This window comes from Sinohyriopsis cumingii, chromosome 15 (assembly GCF_028554795.1).
Source record: "Sinohyriopsis cumingii isolate HCF-2022 chromosome 15, ASM2855479v2, whole genome shotgun sequence".
NCBI lineage: Eukaryota > Metazoa > Mollusca > Bivalvia > Unionida > Unionidae > Sinohyriopsis > Sinohyriopsis cumingii.
Genome location: NC_142975.1, coordinates 31,557,151 through 31,579,895, shown reverse-complemented (window position 1 = coordinate 31,579,895; position 22,745 = coordinate 31,557,151). Strand labels below are relative to the sequence as shown.

The 22,745-nt window shown below is 34.8% G+C and overlaps 1 protein-coding gene across 3 annotated transcripts in view; it reads left to right on the top strand.

The window, feature by feature from the left end:
- LOC149781503 (lisH domain-containing protein ARMC9-like) overlaps positions 1-22,003 on the top strand; it is a 109,496-nt gene extending 87,493 nt beyond the window's left edge. For 2 of the 3 annotated variants that reach the window (XM_089935585.1, XM_089935586.1), the window contains exon 25: positions 14,668-22,003. In XM_089935585.1, coding sequence (XP_089791711.1) covers positions 14,668-14,744 — 77 coding nt within the window. In that variant the 3' untranslated portion in view covers positions 14,745-22,003. Of the gene's footprint in view, positions 1-2,344; positions 2,375-14,667 lie in introns of all 3 variants that reach the window. The other variant, XM_089935587.1, reaches the window with a different exon arrangement.
- The last annotated feature ends 742 nt before the right edge of the window (positions 22,004-22,745 follow it).

The window sequence follows — 22,745 nt, the reverse complement described above, 5'->3', positions numbered from 1 at the left end:
GCAACAACATTATTAATGTGCACATAACTCTGCCCAGATAAATTTTATCTTAGTTGCACACTAGAAATCACTTTTGAAAGAAAATGGTGTTTTGGTCTACTTAAAATTGAAATTTAGAATCATATTGTGAATGAATGCGCATTGCAACAACTTTTCCTTTTGGTCTGGAATGAATAGATTTTGGTACTTTTGTTAATTCTGCTCAATTTCATGATTATGGACTGGATTTATCTGTGTCAATTCTACATGAAATACATCTGATTTCAGCAGCAAAGGAGCAGCATGTTGACAAGTGTGTTTCTGTTCTGTCATTGAATGTTTGGAATCATGATGTGGGAAAAATATGAAGTCTTTCAGTTGTAATTATCAAAAAGACACTATGGAATATAATGTTCATTTCATTTTGAATGCAGTAAGGAGGATGTAATTGCACTTGGAATGTAGTCAAAATTACAGTACAATTTCAAAATATGTAATCAAGCTTGAGAACCCATGACATGGCTCATGTATTTTGGATTTGCAGAAGTAAGAAAGTACATTTTGAGGAAATTCATGATGTAAAACTGTATATTTTTTGCCCTTACTACCAGCTAAAGAAGACACGTTTATGCCTTGTCACTTGAATGTTATTTGTAGGGACCCGGCAATTTTATGACCTGTCTGGCATCTGTTGCCAGCCTAGATCTGAAACATTGTTATCAAAAAGGTTCACGTGGAATATTGCAATGCAGGTGGTATGTGGCAGTCCATGAAACATCTGCTTTAGTTCATTCATAAACAAATTTAATCAACCAAAATGTAAAGCATCTACCACATGAGTGTACATAATTTGTTTACAAAGTAGTTCCTAATACACTATTGGGCACACTTATCGTGCACTTGAGTGCAATATGGTGTGCAATATCGTAAAATATTGCACGATTCTGACAATGTAAAGTTAATGTAGACAAAAATGAGCATATAATAAGATCTGTTTTCAAACTTGGTTTTGATGCAGCTTCAAGGTACTTAAATTATACTCTCTTTTAAAGTCAGTTTCATGCATTTTTCTGTCTTGAAACAAGAATTTTGTCATAAACTGTAACTCCCATCCTATACCTACCCAAATTATTATGTTGAAGCACCTTTAAGAATGACATATGCCTATCCTAGAATAGGCTAATCTTGCTTTGTTTATCTAGGAGATCAGCAGTTTTGTTCATTTTCTTTTTCATTGCTTCCCTAATTCAAATATCTAATAGCTTACATTTTTAACATTTTTGTTACTACTTGAGATCTTGTATTCCACAGAGTTTAAAGGTGTTGAGAAATAGGTAAATATATACAAGATCTTGTGTTCCACAAAGCTTTTTATAGTCAGATATATATAAAAAATACATATTAAGATCTTGGGTTCCATTGAGTTTATGGTAGTCAGATATTGAGAGAAAAAAATACATTAGATGTTCTGTTCCATAGAGTTTATGGTAATCAGAAATGGGTAAAAGAAATATGTTAAATATTGTGTTTCATTGAGCTTATTTATGGTAGACTGAAATAGGAAGAAAATTACATAAGATCTTGTGTTCCATTGAGTTTATGGTAATCAGAAATGGGTAAAAAATACATTAGATATTGTATTCCATAGAGCTTATGGCAGTTAGAAATAAGAAAATAAATAAGATCTTGTGTTCCATAGAATATATGGTAGTCAGAAATAGATTTTTTGTATACATAAGATCTTATGTTCCATTGAGTTTATGGTAATCAAAAATGGGTAAAAAATACATTAGATATTGTGTTCCATCAAGCTTATGGTAGTGAGAAATAAGAAGAAAATAAATAAGATCTTGTGTTCCATAGAATATATGGTAGTCAGAAATAGATTTTTTTTTACATAATATCTTGTGTTCCATTGAGTTTATGGTAATCAAAAATGGGTACAAAATACATTAGATATTGTGTTCCATCTAGCTTAATGGTAGTCAGAAATAAGAAGAAATAAATAAGATCTTGTGTTCCATAGAATGTATGGTAGTCAGAAATAGAAGAAAAAAATACACACGATCTATCTAATCTTCCCAAAAGCTTAATGATAGCCAATAATATGTAAAAGAAAAGTTCACAAGATCTTGTGTCATATTGAATTTATGGTGGTCAGAAATGGGCAAAAAACACAGATCTTCTGCTTGACAGAGCTTATAGTTAGTGAGAAATAGGTAAATACTGTATTTTTCAGTACACTACCTATCAGAGAATAATTGTCATCAAAAGTTGTTTTAGTAGTATGGATATTACCACATATCACATACAATAATAACAAAAATAATGATAGTCACAGTGATAATGAATTTCTTTTTCATAGGACAATAATGACATTCCTTGACTTCTCTTTGTAAGTATGGACCAAATAACGGTGTCTGTTTGTCCATGACTTGGATTTTGCTGTATTGCAGTTATGGGTGTTGTGTCCACATTGTAATATGCACTGTTCTGCCCATTACATCTCCATTTTGCTATTTCATAAATTATTTACAAAATTTTACATGCCTTTCCAGTCAGCCTTTTCTATATCAGGATTTTGAAAATGAAATCTACCTGGATTTAAAGTAGTTTGTATCTATGGCATTCATATTTGTATGAGAACTAAGATAGGCTTCAGCTAATTACTAGGTAGTCCAGTAAATCACACACCCAAATCTATGTTGATACCAATGGGCTATTTGTGGGTCTGATAGCACATATTCATAAAATCAGTGAACCCTTTGCAGACAAGTATGTATGCAGCATATTGGTGTACATTTTAGGCACTTACCAGTATTTCTCACATCTCATTAGGTACCATCAATTGAAGGATTCTTTTGGCAGTGTACACATAATATTTCCAGAGCAAATCCTGTGTTTGACAACTTGTAAATTCTAGTACAACCCTAAGTCCTGTGGCCATTTTGAATTTTGTGGTAGATATGGCTGTTACCAAATACTGGTAAGTCTCTAAACCGTACAAAGGTGTGTTGTGGAAAGATTTGCATGCAGCAAAAGAGCCAATTTTAATGAACATCTGACATCATACTCAAAAATTGTACATCAGTATTAACAATAATATGGGGGTCTGATTTATTGGACTGCAAATTAGATTGTGGAAATTTCTGTTTTTACAAAAGTCTATATTTTGCTAAACATGGAGATGTAACACTGATGAAACATATTTATTTGTGTACAGTATGAATTCATATTCTATCTTAAAGAAATTCCATTATTTTCAAAGATGTATATAAATGACCTTTCCTTTCCTGATACTTCAGTTTTGCTTCAGACATTAGTCAGTGCTCGATAGTCTTGAAATAGGAATTTTGGACATTAGTTATACAGAGGTATATGCAATCTAGTCTTTGTGCTACTTTGTAAATGAGGTTGTATATAGAGGTATATACAATCTAGTCTTTGTGCTACTTTGTAAATGAGGTTGTATATAGAGGTATATACAATCTAGTCTTTGTGCTACTTTGTAAATGAGGTTGTATACAGAGGTATATACAATCTAGTCTTTGTGCTACTTTGTAAATGAGGTTGTATATAGAGGTATATACAATCTAGTCTTTGTGCTACTTTGTAAATGAGGTTGTATACAGAGGTATATACAATCTAGTCTTTGTGCTACTTTGTAAATGAGGTTGCATATAGATGTATATACAATCTAGTCTTTGTGCTACTTTGTAAATGAGGTTGTATAATGAGGTATATACTAGTGTGCTGCATTGTAAATGAGGTACAGTGGTATATACAGTCTATCCTATGTGCTATATTGTAAATAAGGTTCTTGTATATTGAGGTATATACAATCTAGTCTGTGCTACATTGTAAATGAGGTCAGTGTATACTAAGGTATATACAGTCTAGACTGTTTGATAAAGGGTTATATACATTATGACATAAAATCTTAAATGCGATGGCATTCAATGATATGAAATTTACCTGTCATCAGCCAGGAACTATAATAAAATGAAATGAACCAAGTTAGAGTAATAACTATAGAACGGACTTTAAGCCAGTGTGATGTGACCCATGCTAATACCTGCATTATATATGGGCACAGTATTATTGTGAGGGTTTACCACAAAGGACTCAATGTGGCAGAAATCATTAAGCATGCATTTTTGTGACAACCAGCAGAAATGTAGATAAAGTAGGTCAGTGAATGTATAAAATCCATACAGATATTCTTAATGCAATCTGTATTTAAGTAATGGTAGTATTAGCTCTGTGTGTGTGTGTGTGTGTGTGTGATTTGGATTTTTAATGTAGCTTTAACAATTTTTCAGTCATATCGCTACAATGTCTGCAGTGTGGCTTTTATAGTGATGCCTAGTAATGGGGCTTCATGTCACAGACATGTAGCATGATGTCCCACCTAGTCACATTATCCTGACACCAGGTCGACCAGTCCTAATACTAACCTCCTAATGCTGAGTGCCAAGCGAGGCAGCTGTTGGTACCAATTTTGTAAGTCTTTGGTTTGACTCAGCCAGAGATTGAACCCATGACCTCTCGCATCCAAGGCAGACGCTCTAACCACTTGGCCACCGGAGCAGTGGTAGTGTTAACTAACCATTCAAACATTATGTAACTTTGAAAATGAAATATGTAGATATGAAAGGGATTATAAGTATGACTGTGTAATGCAAAGATTCAATACAGAAAGAATATTGTTTGAATAATTTACGATATTAACAGAAGATTTTTGTAAGTTGTCACATTTTACCATGAGGAGAAATAGAATGAAAAAGAATTCCGCTACAATAGTCTTATCGTTAATTGGTTAAACCTGTTATGAGTCAGCACAATTTTTCTAGAGCACTGCATCTTTAGAGATTTCTCTATCAAGGTACATAATCGCCATATATGAACAAGTCCTCCGTCTCGAGTTTTTTTAGAGTATACTCATTTTTAAGTTGTGTCCATGTGCAAACTGCACAGATCCAGATCTGCCATCACATAATGCACTGGCAGATGTATGTGGGTCTATGCATTTTGTTAGACATAATCAATAGAACAAACAACATAGACCCTGATCTGCAGGTGGAATATGTGATGGCAGGTCAAGGTATATGTTATTTGTTGTTCAACTCGATTTATAAACATGTATACATGTAAAGCTCCATATCCAATTTCATTTTGTACATTTTGTAAGAATTAGTGTATTGTAAGTTACATAGGGTGTTGTGAGTTAAATAGGGTATTGTAAATTTTCATAGGTGTTGTGAGTTACATAGGGTGTTTGAGTTAAATAGGGTATTGTGAGCTACATAGGGTCTTGTGAGTTTAATAGGGTCTTGTGATTACATAGGGCGTTGCAAGTTACATAGTGTTATGATTATTGTGAGTTACATAGGGTGTTTGAGTTAAATAGGGTATTGTGAGTTACATAGGGTGTTGTGAGTTTCATAGGGTCTTGTGATTACATAGGGTGTTGCAACTTACATAGTGTTATGATCATTGTGAGTTACATAGGGTGTTGTGAGTTACATAGGGTATTATGAGTTAGATAGGGTTCTTCTACTTGCATTACTAATTTTTTAGGAATATCATAGAACTAAACACTTATTTTTGCCACCTTTTTTTTCAAGCATTGTTGGCTGTATCGTGATACCCTCTATGTGTAGCTGTCTCATTGTCTGTGAGTCTGCTGGGTGGAAATTCATTAAATTAATTCGTTAATGCCTTTGGATAACCTTCTGCAAGAGGGATGTCATCTTTGATCCTACCCCAGAGTGTGTTGGAATCTATAAAATATCAAGGAAAAGTTAGACTTTGTGCAATTTTAGCATCACTTGGACTCCAGACTGGTAGAGAATTGGACTTTCTGCAATTTTAGCATCACTTGGATTCCTGACTAGTAGAGAATTGGACTTTCTGCAATTTTAGCATCGCTTGGACTCCTGACTAGTAGAGAATTGGACTTTCTGCAATTTTAGCATCACTTGGACTCCTGACTAGTAGAGAATTGGACTTTCTGCAATTTTAGCATCACTTGGATTCCAGACTGGTAGAGAATTGGACTTTCTGCAATTTTAGCATCGCTTGGACTCCAGACTGGTAGAGAATTGGACTTTTCTGCAATTTTAGCATCACTTGGATTCCAGACTGGTAGAGAATTGGACTTTCTGCAATTTTAGCATTGCTTGGACTCCAGACTAGTAGAAAATTGGACTTTCTGCAATTTTAGCATCACTTGGATTCCAGACTGGTAGAGAATTGGACTTTCTGCAATTTTAGCATCACTTGGACTCCAGACTAGTAGAAAATTGGACTTTCTGCAATTTTAGCATCACTTGGATTCCAGACTGGTAGAGAATTGGACTTTCTGCAATTTTAGCATCACTTGGACTCCAGACTAGTAGAAAATTGGACTTTATACAATTAAGTATCATTCAGACTAGTAGAAAATTGTTTTGTCTCTTACAGTTTGTACCTGTGTGGTTTATATGGATGCAGTGTTTAAGTTGGTAATGGCATTTGTGCCAGATGTACTGTATATATTTTAGAATAATTCATAACATTTTAAAATACAGAAATATTAGCGTCAATGTTCAAAAGCACCATGTGCCCTGCAGCCTAATTGGCAATCCAAAACTGGAAATTTTCAGAGCATACTAGTAATATTTGAGTTAATTGATTCAGTAGTTGCATGCCTGAGGTGCACTTTATTTTTGGGGATGTCCACTTTGCAAAAGAAATGTTAACTGTGCAGCAGAAGATGACATTACATTATTATATTAGATTTTCAATGGCACTTTACCTCATTGTGTTGTTGTGCTGTGGGAGTGATTGAATGTAAGATGATGCAAGTTAAATTATGTGTCTGGTAGAGAAATCATTCTGTGATCATTAAACTTTGCAAATTTGATAATTGTTTAACTGCTCATTCAGTTTTACTTAATAGACAGTTGGTGGCAGGGCACTGCTTCCTACACTTTACAATGTTATGGTTCTCACATGAGGATATTCATATTAACTGCTGGTTTCATTGGAAATGCACATGAATCTTTGAATTTTGTTGTGGTTGTGGATTGCTTCGACCCTAGATTATGTAACGTATCCATTTCTCTTTTGAATACATTCTCTGATCACCTTAACATTGGAAAAATAAACTCTGCTATCTTCCAATACATCCCTCCAGAAAAGATGACAAAAGTTGTCTTTATATACTATATATGCCAAGGGAAGATACTCTTATCTGTTACCTCCCCTTACAATGACTAGGTGGCAACCCATCAACCAGATGTTTACATTTTATATGTTTGCTTGGATAGTACACTGTACGTCAAAAGCTCCCAAAATCCTTGAATATCTGTGTGATTTCAACTTATTCATCCAGAAAGTCAGTATCATACTTTTTTCAGTAATGTTAATTACTAAAGGTTGCAATCAATATTTATTTTTTCTGATCAGTATTTTTATGAATTTTTATGCAGTTGCAGAGTTAGTTTATTTTGTTCCAAAATGCTATTGTAGCTATGTGTTCTTGGTTGTTAATTCATGCTCAACACGTATTTTAGTTTAGGTAATAAGTGTTGTTATTGTGATTTATGAATCCTACTTATTTTCTGTCATTTTTGTCGGACCACTCTGGTGTCCTAAGTGGTTAAAGCATCCACCTCAGATGCAGGAGGTCACAGGTTTGAATGCTGGCAAAGAAATTCCAAAGATTTATAAAATGGTACAAGCAGCTGCCTCGCTTGGCGCTCAGCAATAAGAGGTTAGTGTTAGGACTCACTGGCCTGGTGTCAGGATAATGTGACTGGGTGGGACATGGTGCTATATGTCTACAGCATGATGCCCCTGTGCTAGACATCACTACAAAATGCCAACACTGCAGACATGGTAACAATATGACTGAAAAATTGTTAAAGCTATGTTAAAAATCCAAATCACACACACACACACAAAGTAATTTTTGCCATTTTGTGTAAACAGGGTCGATGAAATAAGTGCAACAGAAGTAAAGCTAATGAGGCAAAGTGTTTATCACTCTCAGGCTGCAGTGTTTGTGATCATGGTCAGAAGGTATTTGGTCCACTGTGTTGCAGCTAAGCGTCAAGAGATGTGTGAAGCTTAGACAGAATGCAGTGTTTTGACCCATCACCTGATTGATTACTAGCATAGTGTGGCATGTCATGATGTTTCACCCCTTACCCATTAAGAAATGATGTGTACAGTGCTGACTGTGGTACATACATCTGAGAAAAATGGGAAGAACAAAGGGATGCAAAGTTGCCATCCCCTCATGTTTCCCATATGCTGATAAAATAACATACGCATTGCTCAATGCAGGAATCAACAATGCAGCACATGTTGCATGTAGCCAATGATATGCTCATTGCACATGCAAGACAAGAGGTATCAGATTTCTTGCTAGCTTTGCATTCTTGCATTTAGTGTACTTAATTATCATAATTGATTATAGGATGACAAGTAAGGAAGGAAAAATAGAAATGCATAGTTAACTGCATTAAAAATGTTGGAGACACTTACTATACCAGGGGTGATAAAGAAAGACAATCTGTGCAAACATGAACCTCAATATGTTCTATTACAATGTAGAGCCATGCAGTCAGAGAACACATAAGCTAAGTCTATGTAGTGTAAAGATTCACATAATTATGGCCAAAATTAAAAAAGTAATGTATATACCACCTGCAGAATATTCCTTAATATTAATATGTTAAAAAATAACAAGATCCTCCATGGACAGAATGAAAAGTAGGATAAATTTCCATTTGGTTTTGGGAAACAATATGAACAATGTTGTCAGTTCCCGAGCGAAAGCTTAAAATTAGCACCACCTATAGGCAGCAAGGGAAGGTAATGGGCAAGAGTTATTGCCCTTTAATATAAACGGGGAAGACAAATTTTCATTTTTTGGTAGGGCAGGATATGGAGGTAATAGGGCTTATATTCCTAACGTTAATGTGATCAGGGAATTATTTGAAGGAGAAATAATTTTTCTCTTTCCCCAAACTTCCAACCACTCTAGTGGCCTAGTGGTTAGAGCATTCATGTCAGATACGGGAGGTTGCAGGCTTGAACCCAGCTAAGTCATACCAACAACTTTTAAAATTGGTACTAATAGCTGCCTTGGTAGGCACTCAGCATTAGGAGATTAGTGTTAGGACTGGTCAGCCTGGTGTCAGGATAATGTGATTGGGTGGAACATGTTATATGTCGTGGCATGATGCCCCATTGCTAGACATCCCTATAAACTGCCACACTGCAGACATTGTAATGATGTGACTGAAAAATTGCTAAAACTACATTAAAAATCCAAATCTCACACACACACACACACACACACATTCCCCAATCTTTCCAACAACTGTTATTGACTCACTACCCCAATGACTTGTGAACAGCCTACTGATTGATGCTAACCTCCATCATTTTCACCAGGACCGGATTAAACTATTTTTATCAAAGTTAAATTTTGTCATCTGGATAAGTCACCTCCACTTTCTTTTTTCCATTTCATGATGGATGTGCTGTCAGATGATTTGGAGCAAGTTAAAATTATGTAGAAGAAGATCTGGTCATTACTCAACAAATGGAGACTATTTGTAAACCAAATTATCGGGTTTTACTTGAGGTTTTTCGAGTTCTCAAAACCAGTATAAAACTCAATCCAGTCACAGACCTCATCCAGTTTGAACAGACACATTGCTCAGCTGATGGTGGAAATGGAAACAGCCCAGTCAAGTAGGCTTACCATAAAATGGGATGAATTTGCAGTCTAAATCTAACAGATGCATATTTTCATTCCTCTATTTAACCAACTCATGCAGATTCCTTTGGTTTGCCTAAAAATGGAAAAATATACCAATTTCATGTATTCCTATTTGGTCTGAATATCAGTCCATGGGCGATCACAAAAGTCATCACCTGCTTCATCACTCTGTTGTAGTAAACTTCATCCACCATGACAATGGCATATCTACACAACATCCTCCCAAAACATGTGGCAATAAATATTGGTGTAGAGCAGGTCATCTGGGCTTTTCAGGGAACTGGGGTGAGTCAGATCTCAACCTATCCCAACATTTCATGAAGTTTCTGACCCATCTTAATCTTGTCTGTCTTCCCATGTACACATGGCATGGATTATCAATATCATGGAGTCAGTTATCAACATAGGGTGAATTTCATTGAGAACATTTTTGAAACTCCTTGGTTTACTCAATGAGCCAGTGGATTTCATTCTTCTTGGCCACCTTACCATGGGTCATTTATAGATTACCCTGCCTGGTGCCTCTTTTCCAGCTGACTCAATCAGTAAGCTATGATCATGATATGCAACAAACATTATATCATGGCAGGAATTTCTCCACAAAACCCCCAACTGAAATTTTTGGCAGGAGGGCACGCATCTTCACATTACCCTTAAGGAAATGAAGACTATAGTTAGTGCTTTGCATTTATGGAAGAATCAGCTTTGTTGGAAAGTAGCCTTTATAAGTTCGGACAACTTGGTGATGCTGACCCACTTCCTCAGATTGGGGGAAAGGAGGACAAAGTCACCCATCTTGTGCATTCTGGCTTGGAAATTTCTATCCTGGCACTTCCAGCTAAAGATAAGCATCCAGATCAGATATTGCTGCCAAGAAGAGACCAGACCCATCTCACCAAATGGTGCATTCAAATGTGGGTCTTTCATTGGATTCATGTAGTTTGGTGGCATCAAATCATTTCATTTTGTGATAAGGTAAATCATAGTCTGCCCCTGTTTATCTCTCTGGTCCCAGTTTCGGAAGCCTTGACTGCAGATGCACAGGGCCAGCGCCAGACCCTGCCAGACTATCTGGTGCCCTAGGCAAGGTTAGATTCTGGTGCTCCCCCCCCCCCCCGGAAAATATCAATTTCAAAATTTATAAACAATAAAAAAAAATTAAAAATGCGCCCTCTGAAATCGGCGCCCTAGGCGGCTGCCTAGTTTGCCTATATGGTAGTGCCGGCCCTGCAGATGCACCATCAGTCAAGTTGGAGAGTCAGAACTGCAAAGTGATTATGTTAGCCGTTCTCAGGTGGGACAAGTTCTGGGTGAATGTTCCCAAGAAAACCCTGGTGATGTTCAATAGCTAGTCTTATCCTGGATGTTTCATCCCAGCTCAGACAGACTTTTTTTTGGCTTGCCTGGCACTTTTTGAGAGCCTTGTAAAGAAATGAAACTAGAAGACCCTCCACTTTGAGGCCTTTTGAGTGTAAGTGTCATGTTTTCCGGGACATGTGCAAGCCAGTAATACCATCCCTTTGAGTGCCTCAATTCTGCAGTTGGCTGACTTCTTCTGTTTGTGATTTGTAGAGAATAAGTTAACTCCAAAAGCTCCGTGCTCTCAGACCTACTTGCCAATTTTAATTTACGCCAAAATATCTAAATCCGTTTCCGAAATGGAATCTTTCATGGGTTTTGATGTGGCTCTACTCTGATAAATTCAAACCTTTTGCCAGAAACTCATTGGAGCTGCTATCATACAAAACATAGTTTCTGATAGCTTAAGTTTCAGCATACAGAATGGGTGAGTTGCATTAATGGAACCAAACAATCCCCAGTTGAAATCAGAAGATTCAGTAATCCTAATGATACAACCAGGCTTTTGAGCTAAAATAAATTGCCATGAGCAGGCATTCTGTTAATGGCAATAGGCTCTCTCTTTTTTATCTATATTTCAAAAGAGATGACAGTACAAGTATTCTCAAGTTTTACTGGAAGTGCATGGTTAAAATCAGTGAGCACATCTCTCTTTCATAGAGAAGACCAGGAAAAAATATGCCGTAACCCCACAAGCCCTAGCATCATGGCTGAGGTTGGTAATACTCAGATGTCTCAGTATATTAGATTCACCTCATGAAGATTTCTGCTCATGAGATTAGGATGATTTATGCAAGCCAATGTTTTAAACTAATACATAACAGAAGCTATGCACAGTCAAACTTTTCAAGTGTTTTATCTCTGCGATCTACCTTTGCAGAGAGAAGAATTGACTGGTGGGCCTAGTGGCTGCAGCCCAGATGATATCAGGACAACTTCTTCATGGGTGTGGGTTTAGTGCTTTTGCTCGATTTGCCCTGAATTTTTATTGGTACTTTCTTCTTATCCGTATATGATCATCATAGGTTACATGACCCTTGGTTGTACTGCCATCAGGTTAGGAGAGTGAATTATCCTCCATCTAGAAAATCCAGTCATTCTTCCTATCACTGGTGCCTGTGGATATCAGTGGGTTGCTTACCATTTTCTCATTGTATTATCAATTCTTCTAACATTAATATGATTGCAGAATGTATTCAAAGAAGAATTCCAATTTATTAGACTATGTTTCTATGAGAATACTTGCCTGATCACATTACTAGTACTTTTTAAAACTCTCCCACACCTCACCTCATATATGAGCATCCTAGTTGATGTGTTGCTCAGCTTAAAACACCTAAACATGCAGTTGATGAGATGCTACAGTGTGGTGATCAGGGGAGGTAATATGTAAGAGTTTCTTCCCTTTGTCTATATCATATAGGTGGCGCTATACAGTTTCGCATTTTGCATAGGGTTAGGATTTTAAAGAAAAAGAATTTCCCCGGCTCTCCTCACTGGTTTTACTGGCTATTTAAAAAAGACTTTGTATATCTTAGGTATAATGCAAAGAACCTTTAATTCCCTTTATTTTGGTGTATGGTTGATGGGTGTGCTATGGGTTATAGAGTATACAGCTTGGCCTTACTTCAAATGTGCACCTTTCAAAAAAGTGCTAGCTCTACTTGGTCATTTTCACTTCCTGAACTTCAGAGGTCAATTGTATAAAAAAAGAGCCGATAACTTTTTTTACATTTTATATATTTGGTAATTCATTCATTGTACTTTCAGAAGCTGGTATTGTCTAGTCTGGCAAAATTTATTTTCCCTATTTTAATAGCTGCTATGTATAGTGCACTTTAGACTAATTCAGACTGATTTTTTAACACAAGGGAGCAGTCATTTTAGTTAGCAGTGTACTTAAATCATGTAAAATTTCCAAAAGTACAATATCCAAAAGAAATATCATCCACATTACATTAATGTAGCATAGAGATATGCCAACATTCTCTCCACTGTGCATGTTTTAAATGCGAACTACTTCACCTTACATACGTCACTCTCTCAAAAGTACATATTATCTGGTGAGCGCCACCATATATGTATATAGATGGAATATCCTTTTTTTCTTCTTTGGGGAAATGGCTGGATTTGGGAAGTAGCAGAGTTTATTCCCCCATTATTAGTGTGATCAGGTAATTATTCTTAGAGAAAAATAATTTCCTAAAAAAGATTTACTACCTGGAAAAGTTGAATTTTCCAACATTTCATCAGTTACATTATCCTTGAAGTATATTTGAAATGCTATTTATTTACAAAATGTTAACAAATTTGAAAAAGGGGACAAAATTTTAAAGTTTTTGGTTTACCTGTTTGTCATTGCTGTTGAAGAAAATTAACAAAAAAGTCTGCTGGGTAAAAAGTTGCTTGCTGCTAGTATTATCAGTGACATTTGTACATTTCTTCCTTTACAATAGTGCTGTCCTAGCATGATAGAGCATGGTTACATGCATTCCTATGTATATGAGCAGATAAAGCAAATGCACTTTTTTCTGGTACAAGTGAATGATCAAACTCCAAAATAAAGTGCTTACCATTATACACTTGCTTAAAAGTCCAACTACAAACAGCAAAGACCATGATTTGCTTTAACATAATATGCTGGCAGATCAGGGTCTTTGTTCCTTGCAGTTTTATTTGATTATTAAGTTAGTATATGTGATATTCATGTTCATGGATATGCTTATGATTGGTGCTTGAAATCCTGTTTCTTAATGGAACATGTTTTGTTATGTCTTTGCATTTGTGGTCTTAAGGTTTTAATAAAACCCACTAAAATTATACCATTACAGGGAGAGAATGTGTTGCTATCTGATGTATAAAATACAATAGAGTACTGTATTTATTCCTTTTTATAATATTCTTTCCTCTGTGTGTTTTATTAGTAAATAATTTCTTTACTTAGTTACTGATCATAAGGTGGATCAAGAATTTCCTTTGTGATGGTTCAGTTTTAAATTGGAAAAAAAAGGAGTGAGTGGCAGTAAAAACTTTTGTGGTTAGTACAGACCAGGAATTATAATAAAGACCTTGTCAGCAATAATATTTCTTTGGAACCAACAGGAAACCTTCCCCCAATTCCTGATTCTAAGCATTGATATAAATGTCATTATTTACAACCCCCACCCCAACCCAAAACAAATTATACCCATTAAAAATAAATCAGTTCACTGGATTATGTTTACTGTAAGGTCAACTGCAAGTAACAGATTTGTTATTCTTGCAGCTGCTATTGCTAGAATGCTATGAACTAGTTAGAATGCTACGGTAATAATTGATATTCATGCCAGCATCATCACCAGTCATTTGACTGGTGTCATTGGGATTTTGTCTGGATGAAAACATTTTACTAAATATGCTTATTTCTCAATCCTGTAATATTAGTAAAATGATGACCAAATTCAGTTTGAAAAATTAATGAGGGAATTATAATTTATAATTTATAATTTATTATTAAGATGTACACTTTAACGTTCCACTGCATAACAAATTTAAAATGTTTATTTCAGGAAATGGAAGTGTTAGTCCAAGGAAAGCCTCAGCAGGTAGCCATGGAAGAGGAGGTGGAGGAGATGTTAAATTATAGAAATACACAATAGCTTCCGATTGCTGATAACCACGAATGTATAATATAGTAAATTATTTATTATAATACTTCATTTTTTGTGACTTTTATTCTCATACACTTTCTTACTAGCCATATGATGATTTTGAGAGGATTTTGATAATGGTTTTACTGTCTCAAGAATTGCTTGTACTGGGTCAACTGACATGATTCCTGTCAAACTCTGTTATTATCTGAAGTCTAATACAGTATGAAGGACAGTATGTCAGAATGTAGTAGCAGTGTACATTGATCTTCATGGCAATATGTTGCAAGGAGAATCCTGACTGATGTTCATGTCACTATATAACAAGAAGAGTCATGATGTCGCACTGATGTTCATGTCACTATATTACAGGACAAGTCACGATGTCACAGTGACATCAAATAAAGTAAATTTTACTTGTACACATTTTGCCTAATTCCTATCTACACAGCTACCAATTTCTTTTAAGCACTGATAAAGAAGAAAATCATGAGTGGAACCTTTCAGTTATTCATGGGTGGTTCTAGATCATTGATGAAACATTTCAAAATATTTTAGTTTGATTCTTCAGAATATGATGTTACCTTTTTATAATATTTCCTTTGTTACCTCTGAAAGAAAATTTTATAAATCTAAATCTATGTTGCTGATATTTCTTGTGAAATAAAGTGATATCTGATTCATGAGTATTCATAACTGTTGGTTATTATGTATTAAATGTATGTTACCTCTGAATTGTACTTGATCAGATATGACTTTACTTGAAAAGAAATGTCAATACCATCGCTTCACATTTAGCAACAAAAGAGTGAAAAATTGATGAAATCTAATTTTTAAAAATATTAATTTGATGTGTATAGAGAGAGATGTCCATTTCAGTTTAACATCTAAATGTTTCATCAGCATTCTAGATCTCACTCACACATGAATGAAAGGTCCCATTCATGGCATTCTTATCACTACATTATGAAGTGCATGAGGTAGATTCGTATGTGTGTATGAGAGAGAGAGACCAGAATGTGAGAAAGACATGCAATAAGATTATTTTTGTCCAATGCATTTCTTCGGGGTACCTAACATCATACCAAAAGTTTAGGAAAAAATATTTGGAGGAAGTTTTGAAAATCGACATTACAGTGTCATGTACCTTTGTATGCATAAACTTATCCATTATTAGCAGAAATGTCTACAAGTAGTCACTGATGCATTGAATTCAAGCATTAAAACTTCACTGATGCATTGATTTCAAGTATTAAAACTTCACTGATGCATTGATTTCAAGCATTAAAACTTCACTGATGCATTGATTTCAAGCATTAAAACTTCACTGATACATTGATTTCAAGCATTAAAACTTCACTGATGCATTGATTTCAAGCATTAAAACTTCACTGATACATTGATTTCACGCATTAAAACTTCACTGATACATTGATTTCAAGCATTAAAACTTCACTGATGCATTGATTTCAAGCATTAAAACTTCACTAATGCATTGATTTCAAGCATTAAAACTTCATTGATACATTGATTTCAAGTATTAAAACTTCACTGATGCATTGATTTCAGGCATTAAAACTTCCCTGATACATTGATTTCAAGCATTAAAACTTCACTGATACATTGATTTCAAGCATTAAAACTTCACTGATGCATTGATTTCAAGCATTAAAACTTCACTGATGCATTGATTTCAAGCATTAAAACTTCACTGATACATTGATTTCAAGCATTAAAACTTCATTGATACATTGATTTCAAGTATTAAAACTTCACTGATGCATTGATTTCAAGCATTAAAACTTCACTGGATTTAAGCTCATTGCTTTAATGATAGGCTTAAAACCAAAATAACAAAGATAACCATTTGTTTATATTTAATACTTATAACAAAAGAGAAATATATTGTCAGAGATCCTAAGTTTCAGAACTTATCATCAATGCATGTAATAGTTTTTAATCAGGTTGTAATAAACATTGGTTAACATCAATTTAATGCTTTCTCTTTAAAGGCAGGATAAAATAGTAAAATAGTTATCTTTTACTGGAAACTTTAACAAAGCAATAATGTGGAATTTGTACAATTACTAACACTGAGAAAGAGGTGTTGGTGTAATTATTGTCAAATTGTCTCATACAGTGTCGAAATATTTACTGCAAAGAATTACTTGTTACTGTCATATACGAAAGTGATAAAATATCAGTATGTCATTCTTCATAATCTTCTGTATCCTCCTTATCACAGTTCATAGGATGAGTATATGTACAAGTAGAACCTCAACATTCACTGCAGGCAAGTGAAGATCCAAGACTGTGTTTCCATCATGTGCATCATGCATTGCTACAATCAGTCTTACAGCTGCATCTAATCATCTCCAACAGTCTGCTTAGTGCTGATTGGTCATCACTGACTACAGGAAGAAGAGTTCCTTGGACTTCATTCCATCCCCACTTAATGTACGGTGAGCAATGTTCTTGCATCACAGTGAATCGACACAGTTATGCATGTTGTTGCTGATCTTATCTTTTGCTGATGCGTCTCCTTGGTAACCTTCAGAAACCACTTTTTTTTGGTCACATAATGCACATGCAAATTGCATATGTCTTGAGACGTCAAGCCACTATTCCAAGGCACACAATGAAATAAAGCCCTCTCATCTAAGACATACAATGGAAGACAAATGGAAGATGTATTTTGACTGTCTTGTTCTTACTTTCACAATGCATCAGCCAGTACTGCCTTGTTTGCCTGCCTCAACAAATCTTATGTTTCAAACAAGGTGACAGGATTGCTGCAATGTTCACACTTAAATAGTTCTTCCATGTCTGTGTTTCGTTTGTGCCAACTAATGCATATCTATGAAAGATAAGTTCAGGGTCAATGTGAATGGCTTCATGATCAACTTTAACTGTGATCTTGCCACCTAGAGTGATTACTTGTTGACTCTTCAAGGAATATTTGTAGATGTCCTGGTCTTTCATAGATTATATTCTTTTTTGCCCTGTTCCACCACTGCTGACACTATGCTACAGAGAGACAGACCTTTACAGTTGAATGGGTTTCTTTCTTTCAAAACTTGTACCAGTTTTTTTAGTGTCTTTGCATTATATCTGCTCTTTGCATTAGATGTTTCCTTGTGTTGATCACAGTGTAAGCTGGCATTGAATTGAGTCAGACAAGCCTCTAGTTCTGACATACCTCTGTTTCTGGTACGTCCTCGAGTGGTTTTAATGATATGCATCAGGACTGTATTTGCATAGAGATTATGCCCTACTGCAGCAAAATAGGAGAGCATCTGAATTATGGAAGACAAGTGGAGGTTCCAGTTGGCAGTTTTTACTCCTGTACTGCATCCATAATGGGCTCATTTTGCCCAATTTGATCAGTTCTTATGTCTTCGCCAACTTGTTTGATATTGCTAGGATTGTATCCATGTTTTCTTCACTCATATCACTGTCCTGTATTACACTTGCATATATATTCTAGACTTAAGATATCAGAGTTTCAATTTCCTCTTCTACAGATACAAACTGAGTGTCATCAGCTGTCATTGTTTCCTCATTAAAAAATTAAAAATATCCCCTTTAGACACTTCTATAAATTTCCAAGGTTTTGGAAACTGGAAAGTTGATCTTAGAGAAAAATGTTGAATGCAGCATCCACAAGAAAGTAAAATCTTCTTGCTCCTGCAGTGACTTTTCCAATCAGCATGCTTGGGACTGCATTGCTGCCATATACAATATCTTGAAGTATTTCTTGAAGACCAGGGATATCCATCAAGTGTCCGTTACAGCCTAGAAATCTCACAGCAGTGTGAAATCCATTAAGTTGTAGCAATTCAGGATTAAACAGGTGATGATGAAGATATGAAAAAAACTTTGGTTGGACATTATTTCTTTAAAAAAAGCTGCATTATATGCAACAAGATATGTCTACGAAATGTGAAAATTTCTAATATTTCCACCAACTATATTTTCCTACACTTTTATTATGTTAATTTGGGGACCCTAACAAAATGCAATTTAGAAATCATTTTTATTGCAAATTTTTTACCTTGCAGAAGATTATTCCTGGACTAAAAAGAAATTCCACCATTGTGATTGGAATTTGCTGTACTTTGACACAGCATAAAAAAGGAAATCCCACTAATGGGATGTGATTGGAATTTGCTGTACTTTTATCCAGAATAAAAAAAGGAAATCCCACTAATGGGATGTGACTGGAATTTGCTGTCCTTTGACCAAGAATGAAAAGGAAATCCCACTATTGGGATGTGATTGGATGTTGCTGTAATTTGATCCAACATAAAAATATTGTAATTTTTTTAAAATCTTAAAGCCAATTTTAAACCAGGTTGATTTTATTAGGGTCTTATTAGACAAATGCATTCATAACTTTACAGTACTTTTGAAGCTGTCTTTAAAGTCTTTTACTTTCGCTGTAATAGTTCATAAACATGAACATCCAAGAAATATTGCCACACAGATATTACTGATAAACAGTTTTGGCTGCTCCTTATGTACTGATAAGCAGTTTGGGCTGTTCTTTATGTACTGGTAAGCAGTTTGGGCTGTTCTTTATGTACTGGTAAGCAGTTTGGGCTGTTCTTTCTGTACTGATAAGCAGTTTTAACTGTTCTTTCTGTATTGATAAGCAGTTTTAACTGTTCTTTCTGTACTCAGATAAGCAGTTTGGGCTGTTCTTTCAGTACTGATAAGAAGTTTTAACTGTTTCTTTACTGATGAGCAGTTTGGGCTGTTCATTGGGTACTGATAAGCAGTTTGGGCTGTTCTTTCTGTACTGATAAGAAGTTTTAACTGTTCTTTCTTTACTGATGAGCAGTTTGGGCTGTTCTTTCTGTACTAATAAGCAGTGGGCTGTTCTTTCTGTAATGATAAACAGTTTTAGCTGTTCTTTCTTTACTGATGAGCAGTTTGGGTTGTTCTTTCTGTACTGATAAGCCATTTGGACTGTTCTTTTTGAACTGATAAGAAGTTTTAACTGTTCTTTTTTTACTGATGAGCAGTTTGGGCTGTTCTTTCTGTATTGATAAGCAGTTTGGGCTGTTTCTTCTGTACTGTTAAGCAGTTTGGGCTGTTCTTTCTGTACTGATAAGAAGTTTTAACTGTTCTTTCTGTACTGATAAGCAGTTTGGGCTGTTCTTTCTGTACTGACAAGCAGTTTTTACTGTTCTTTCTGTACTCAGATAAGCAGTTTGGGCTGTTCTTTCTGTACTGATAAGCAGTTTTGGCTGTTCCATCTGTACTGATAACCAGCTTTGGTCATTCTTTCTATATTGATAAGCAATTTTGGCTGTTCCTTCTATACTTATAAGCGGTTTTGGCTGTTCCTTCTGTACTTATAAACAGTTTTGGCTGTTCCTTCTGTTCAGGCAACCAGTTTTTATCTGTTTCATCTTTACTAATAGCCAGTTTTGATGTATGCAACTAAATATTTTGAGAACAGAAAAGAAAACTATGTAATTAAAAGTGTTAGATTGAGAAATGCTCAATCTATTGATCACACAATTTAACTACAGTAAATTTTGATACTGTTTGATATGTCCTACATTTTTTGTTATTTCACTTGGGACAAGTCAAGGTGTATCTGATAGAAAGTTGTATTACTATTGTTATTATTATTATTATTATTATGTAAGTTAACATGTCACTGAATCAGTGTTGTATATTTCCATACATATCATGGCGATATCGAATCTTAATCTTTGAATCTCTCTCTTCTATGAAAGCCTGATTAAAAATTCCATGGAAAGTTGTTTAGTACACATTTTTAGGTTTTTAAAGTCCCCTTTTTTTTCTTCAGTATGTCCATTTACCAGTTGTAATTCAGAAGTAAGCTTTTAAGATCAGATGAATGCTTTTCTTTCCCAACTATTTTTCATTAAGCATATTTGGACACTTTTGACTGGTAATCATAGTGTAACTTTATAATTTTCAGTGTGCATGTACTAGAATAATTTACAAAGTTTCAGCTGCATTATAGTTTATGCTTTCATGAAAATATTGATAGGCCTATCAGTCTATCTGTCATTGTCTACACACATCCATCTGTCACTTAGTTCATAGCTTGACCTGTGTCCAAGCTGACTGATAGAGAGATATCGTGTTGAGCATAATGTGTTTGGAGGATGATTATATGACAATGAAGATTCAGGATACACACATCTGGTGAGAAATGGCTGAGGGTCAAAGGTCATAGTTTTATAGGTAATATGGCTTCTGCTTGATAGCTTGATCACCATCTAGGCTGAATCATAAAGGGGGGTCATTTTTGGCATGATATTGCAGAAGGATGGGTTGATGACAGTGAAGCAATCAAAAATAGAATGAAACATAGAGGGAAGAGGTAGATACAAAATTAAAAAAACTGCAGGTATTTTAAATCACTATCATCTCTTATTTTTGGGTCCATTATAGCAGTGCATATTGCTAAGTGTTATCATGAAATTTTCAAGTTTTTTATTGTTAGATACACCTAGAATTATATTAGTCTCAAAAGAAAACTTATCTATTTCTGTCATAATTTTCATTTCACATTATTACTTATTGGAAATCATTTTTGTGACTAATACTGATAGAGTGTAGTTTTATGGAGACACTTAATTTTAAAAACAAAACTGGTATAATACATTATCACATGTTTTGTCACAATTGCCTTGACAGAACCAGTTTTTGGTTGTATGTGTTCTGCAGATGTCTTTTCAAACATCTTTATATGTACAAATGTTGCAATTCGATTAATTTTTGTATAATTAATTCATATATACAAAAATAGAGTGAAAAAAAGACTTTATTACGACATGCATTTACGAGACAGACTTTGCAAATTGCAAACATATTTACAATTTGTATACATTGATTACAAGAGGATAAAAATTATTTCCCCTGAAATACATAATTGATGTAAATATGCATCAAGCATATTATGATTCTGAAATGTATAGAATATCCTGTAAATTAGTTGCTTTATTCTTAATGGAATAATACATATCTGCACATTATCGATTAATTGCCTTTATTTGTAATAGCAACCTTGACTTCAGACTTGATTTGGGCTGAGACAGTCAAAGATGACACATGACGAAACTCTACCCATTAGGATTCTTGCCTTATCAAAATGGTCAGTGGCATGGCAAACAGGCTGAGTTATAACTTGGAATGTTCACAAGAATCTTGATGCATCATTTATATTTTTGGGAGTTGCTTTTCTACAGGAATAAAAAATTTCCAATTCTCTACTAGTTATTCTTATTGTATTCTTTTCTGAACATGTCTTTGAGGTCTGAATAGTTTTCAACTTATCTTTCTTCATTGGGCTTGCTGTAGTGTATAGGCAGAAGTACTTCCTTCGCCAGAACTGTAATGCGAATATATATTTGAATAAAAACATTCTCGCAAGTTTTCATCAGAGCTTCATTAGGAGTTTTATGGTCAATGACATAATGAATGCTTGTGGAGAAATTATTTTCCCTTCGTAAAATCTGCATCCTTTTAGGTTGTTATGTATATTTAAGAGTTACCTATGTCTGTAATTAAGGGTAGGAGTTTGGGCCTACCTGACTGTTGTCATTTATTTGTACACATTTTTATTTGGATATGAGTTTTGGACATTGGTTTTCACTTTGGAAATTCCTGATCAAGCTGATGATTGTGATGTTCTTTATTAAAGGTTTAGTAAAAGACCTGTCCTTGTTTATAACTTAGTATGTTCTGGAAATGATCTTTTCACCCTCATCCTGGTCCTCTTATTGTGTCATATGTCGTTATATTAAGGTTGGTGACATTAGAATAATACATTCTTATCTTAACATATGTAGTAGAATCAGACTTTTAGTAGTGTTCAGGGTCTTATTTAAAGTATTCACTGGAATTAAAAGTGCTTATTGACTTTGGGACAAAATCATTATGTTAGAATTATTGTGAATTCAGTCAGAGACATTCTTGATTTTTATATCATTGTGATACATGAAAACAGT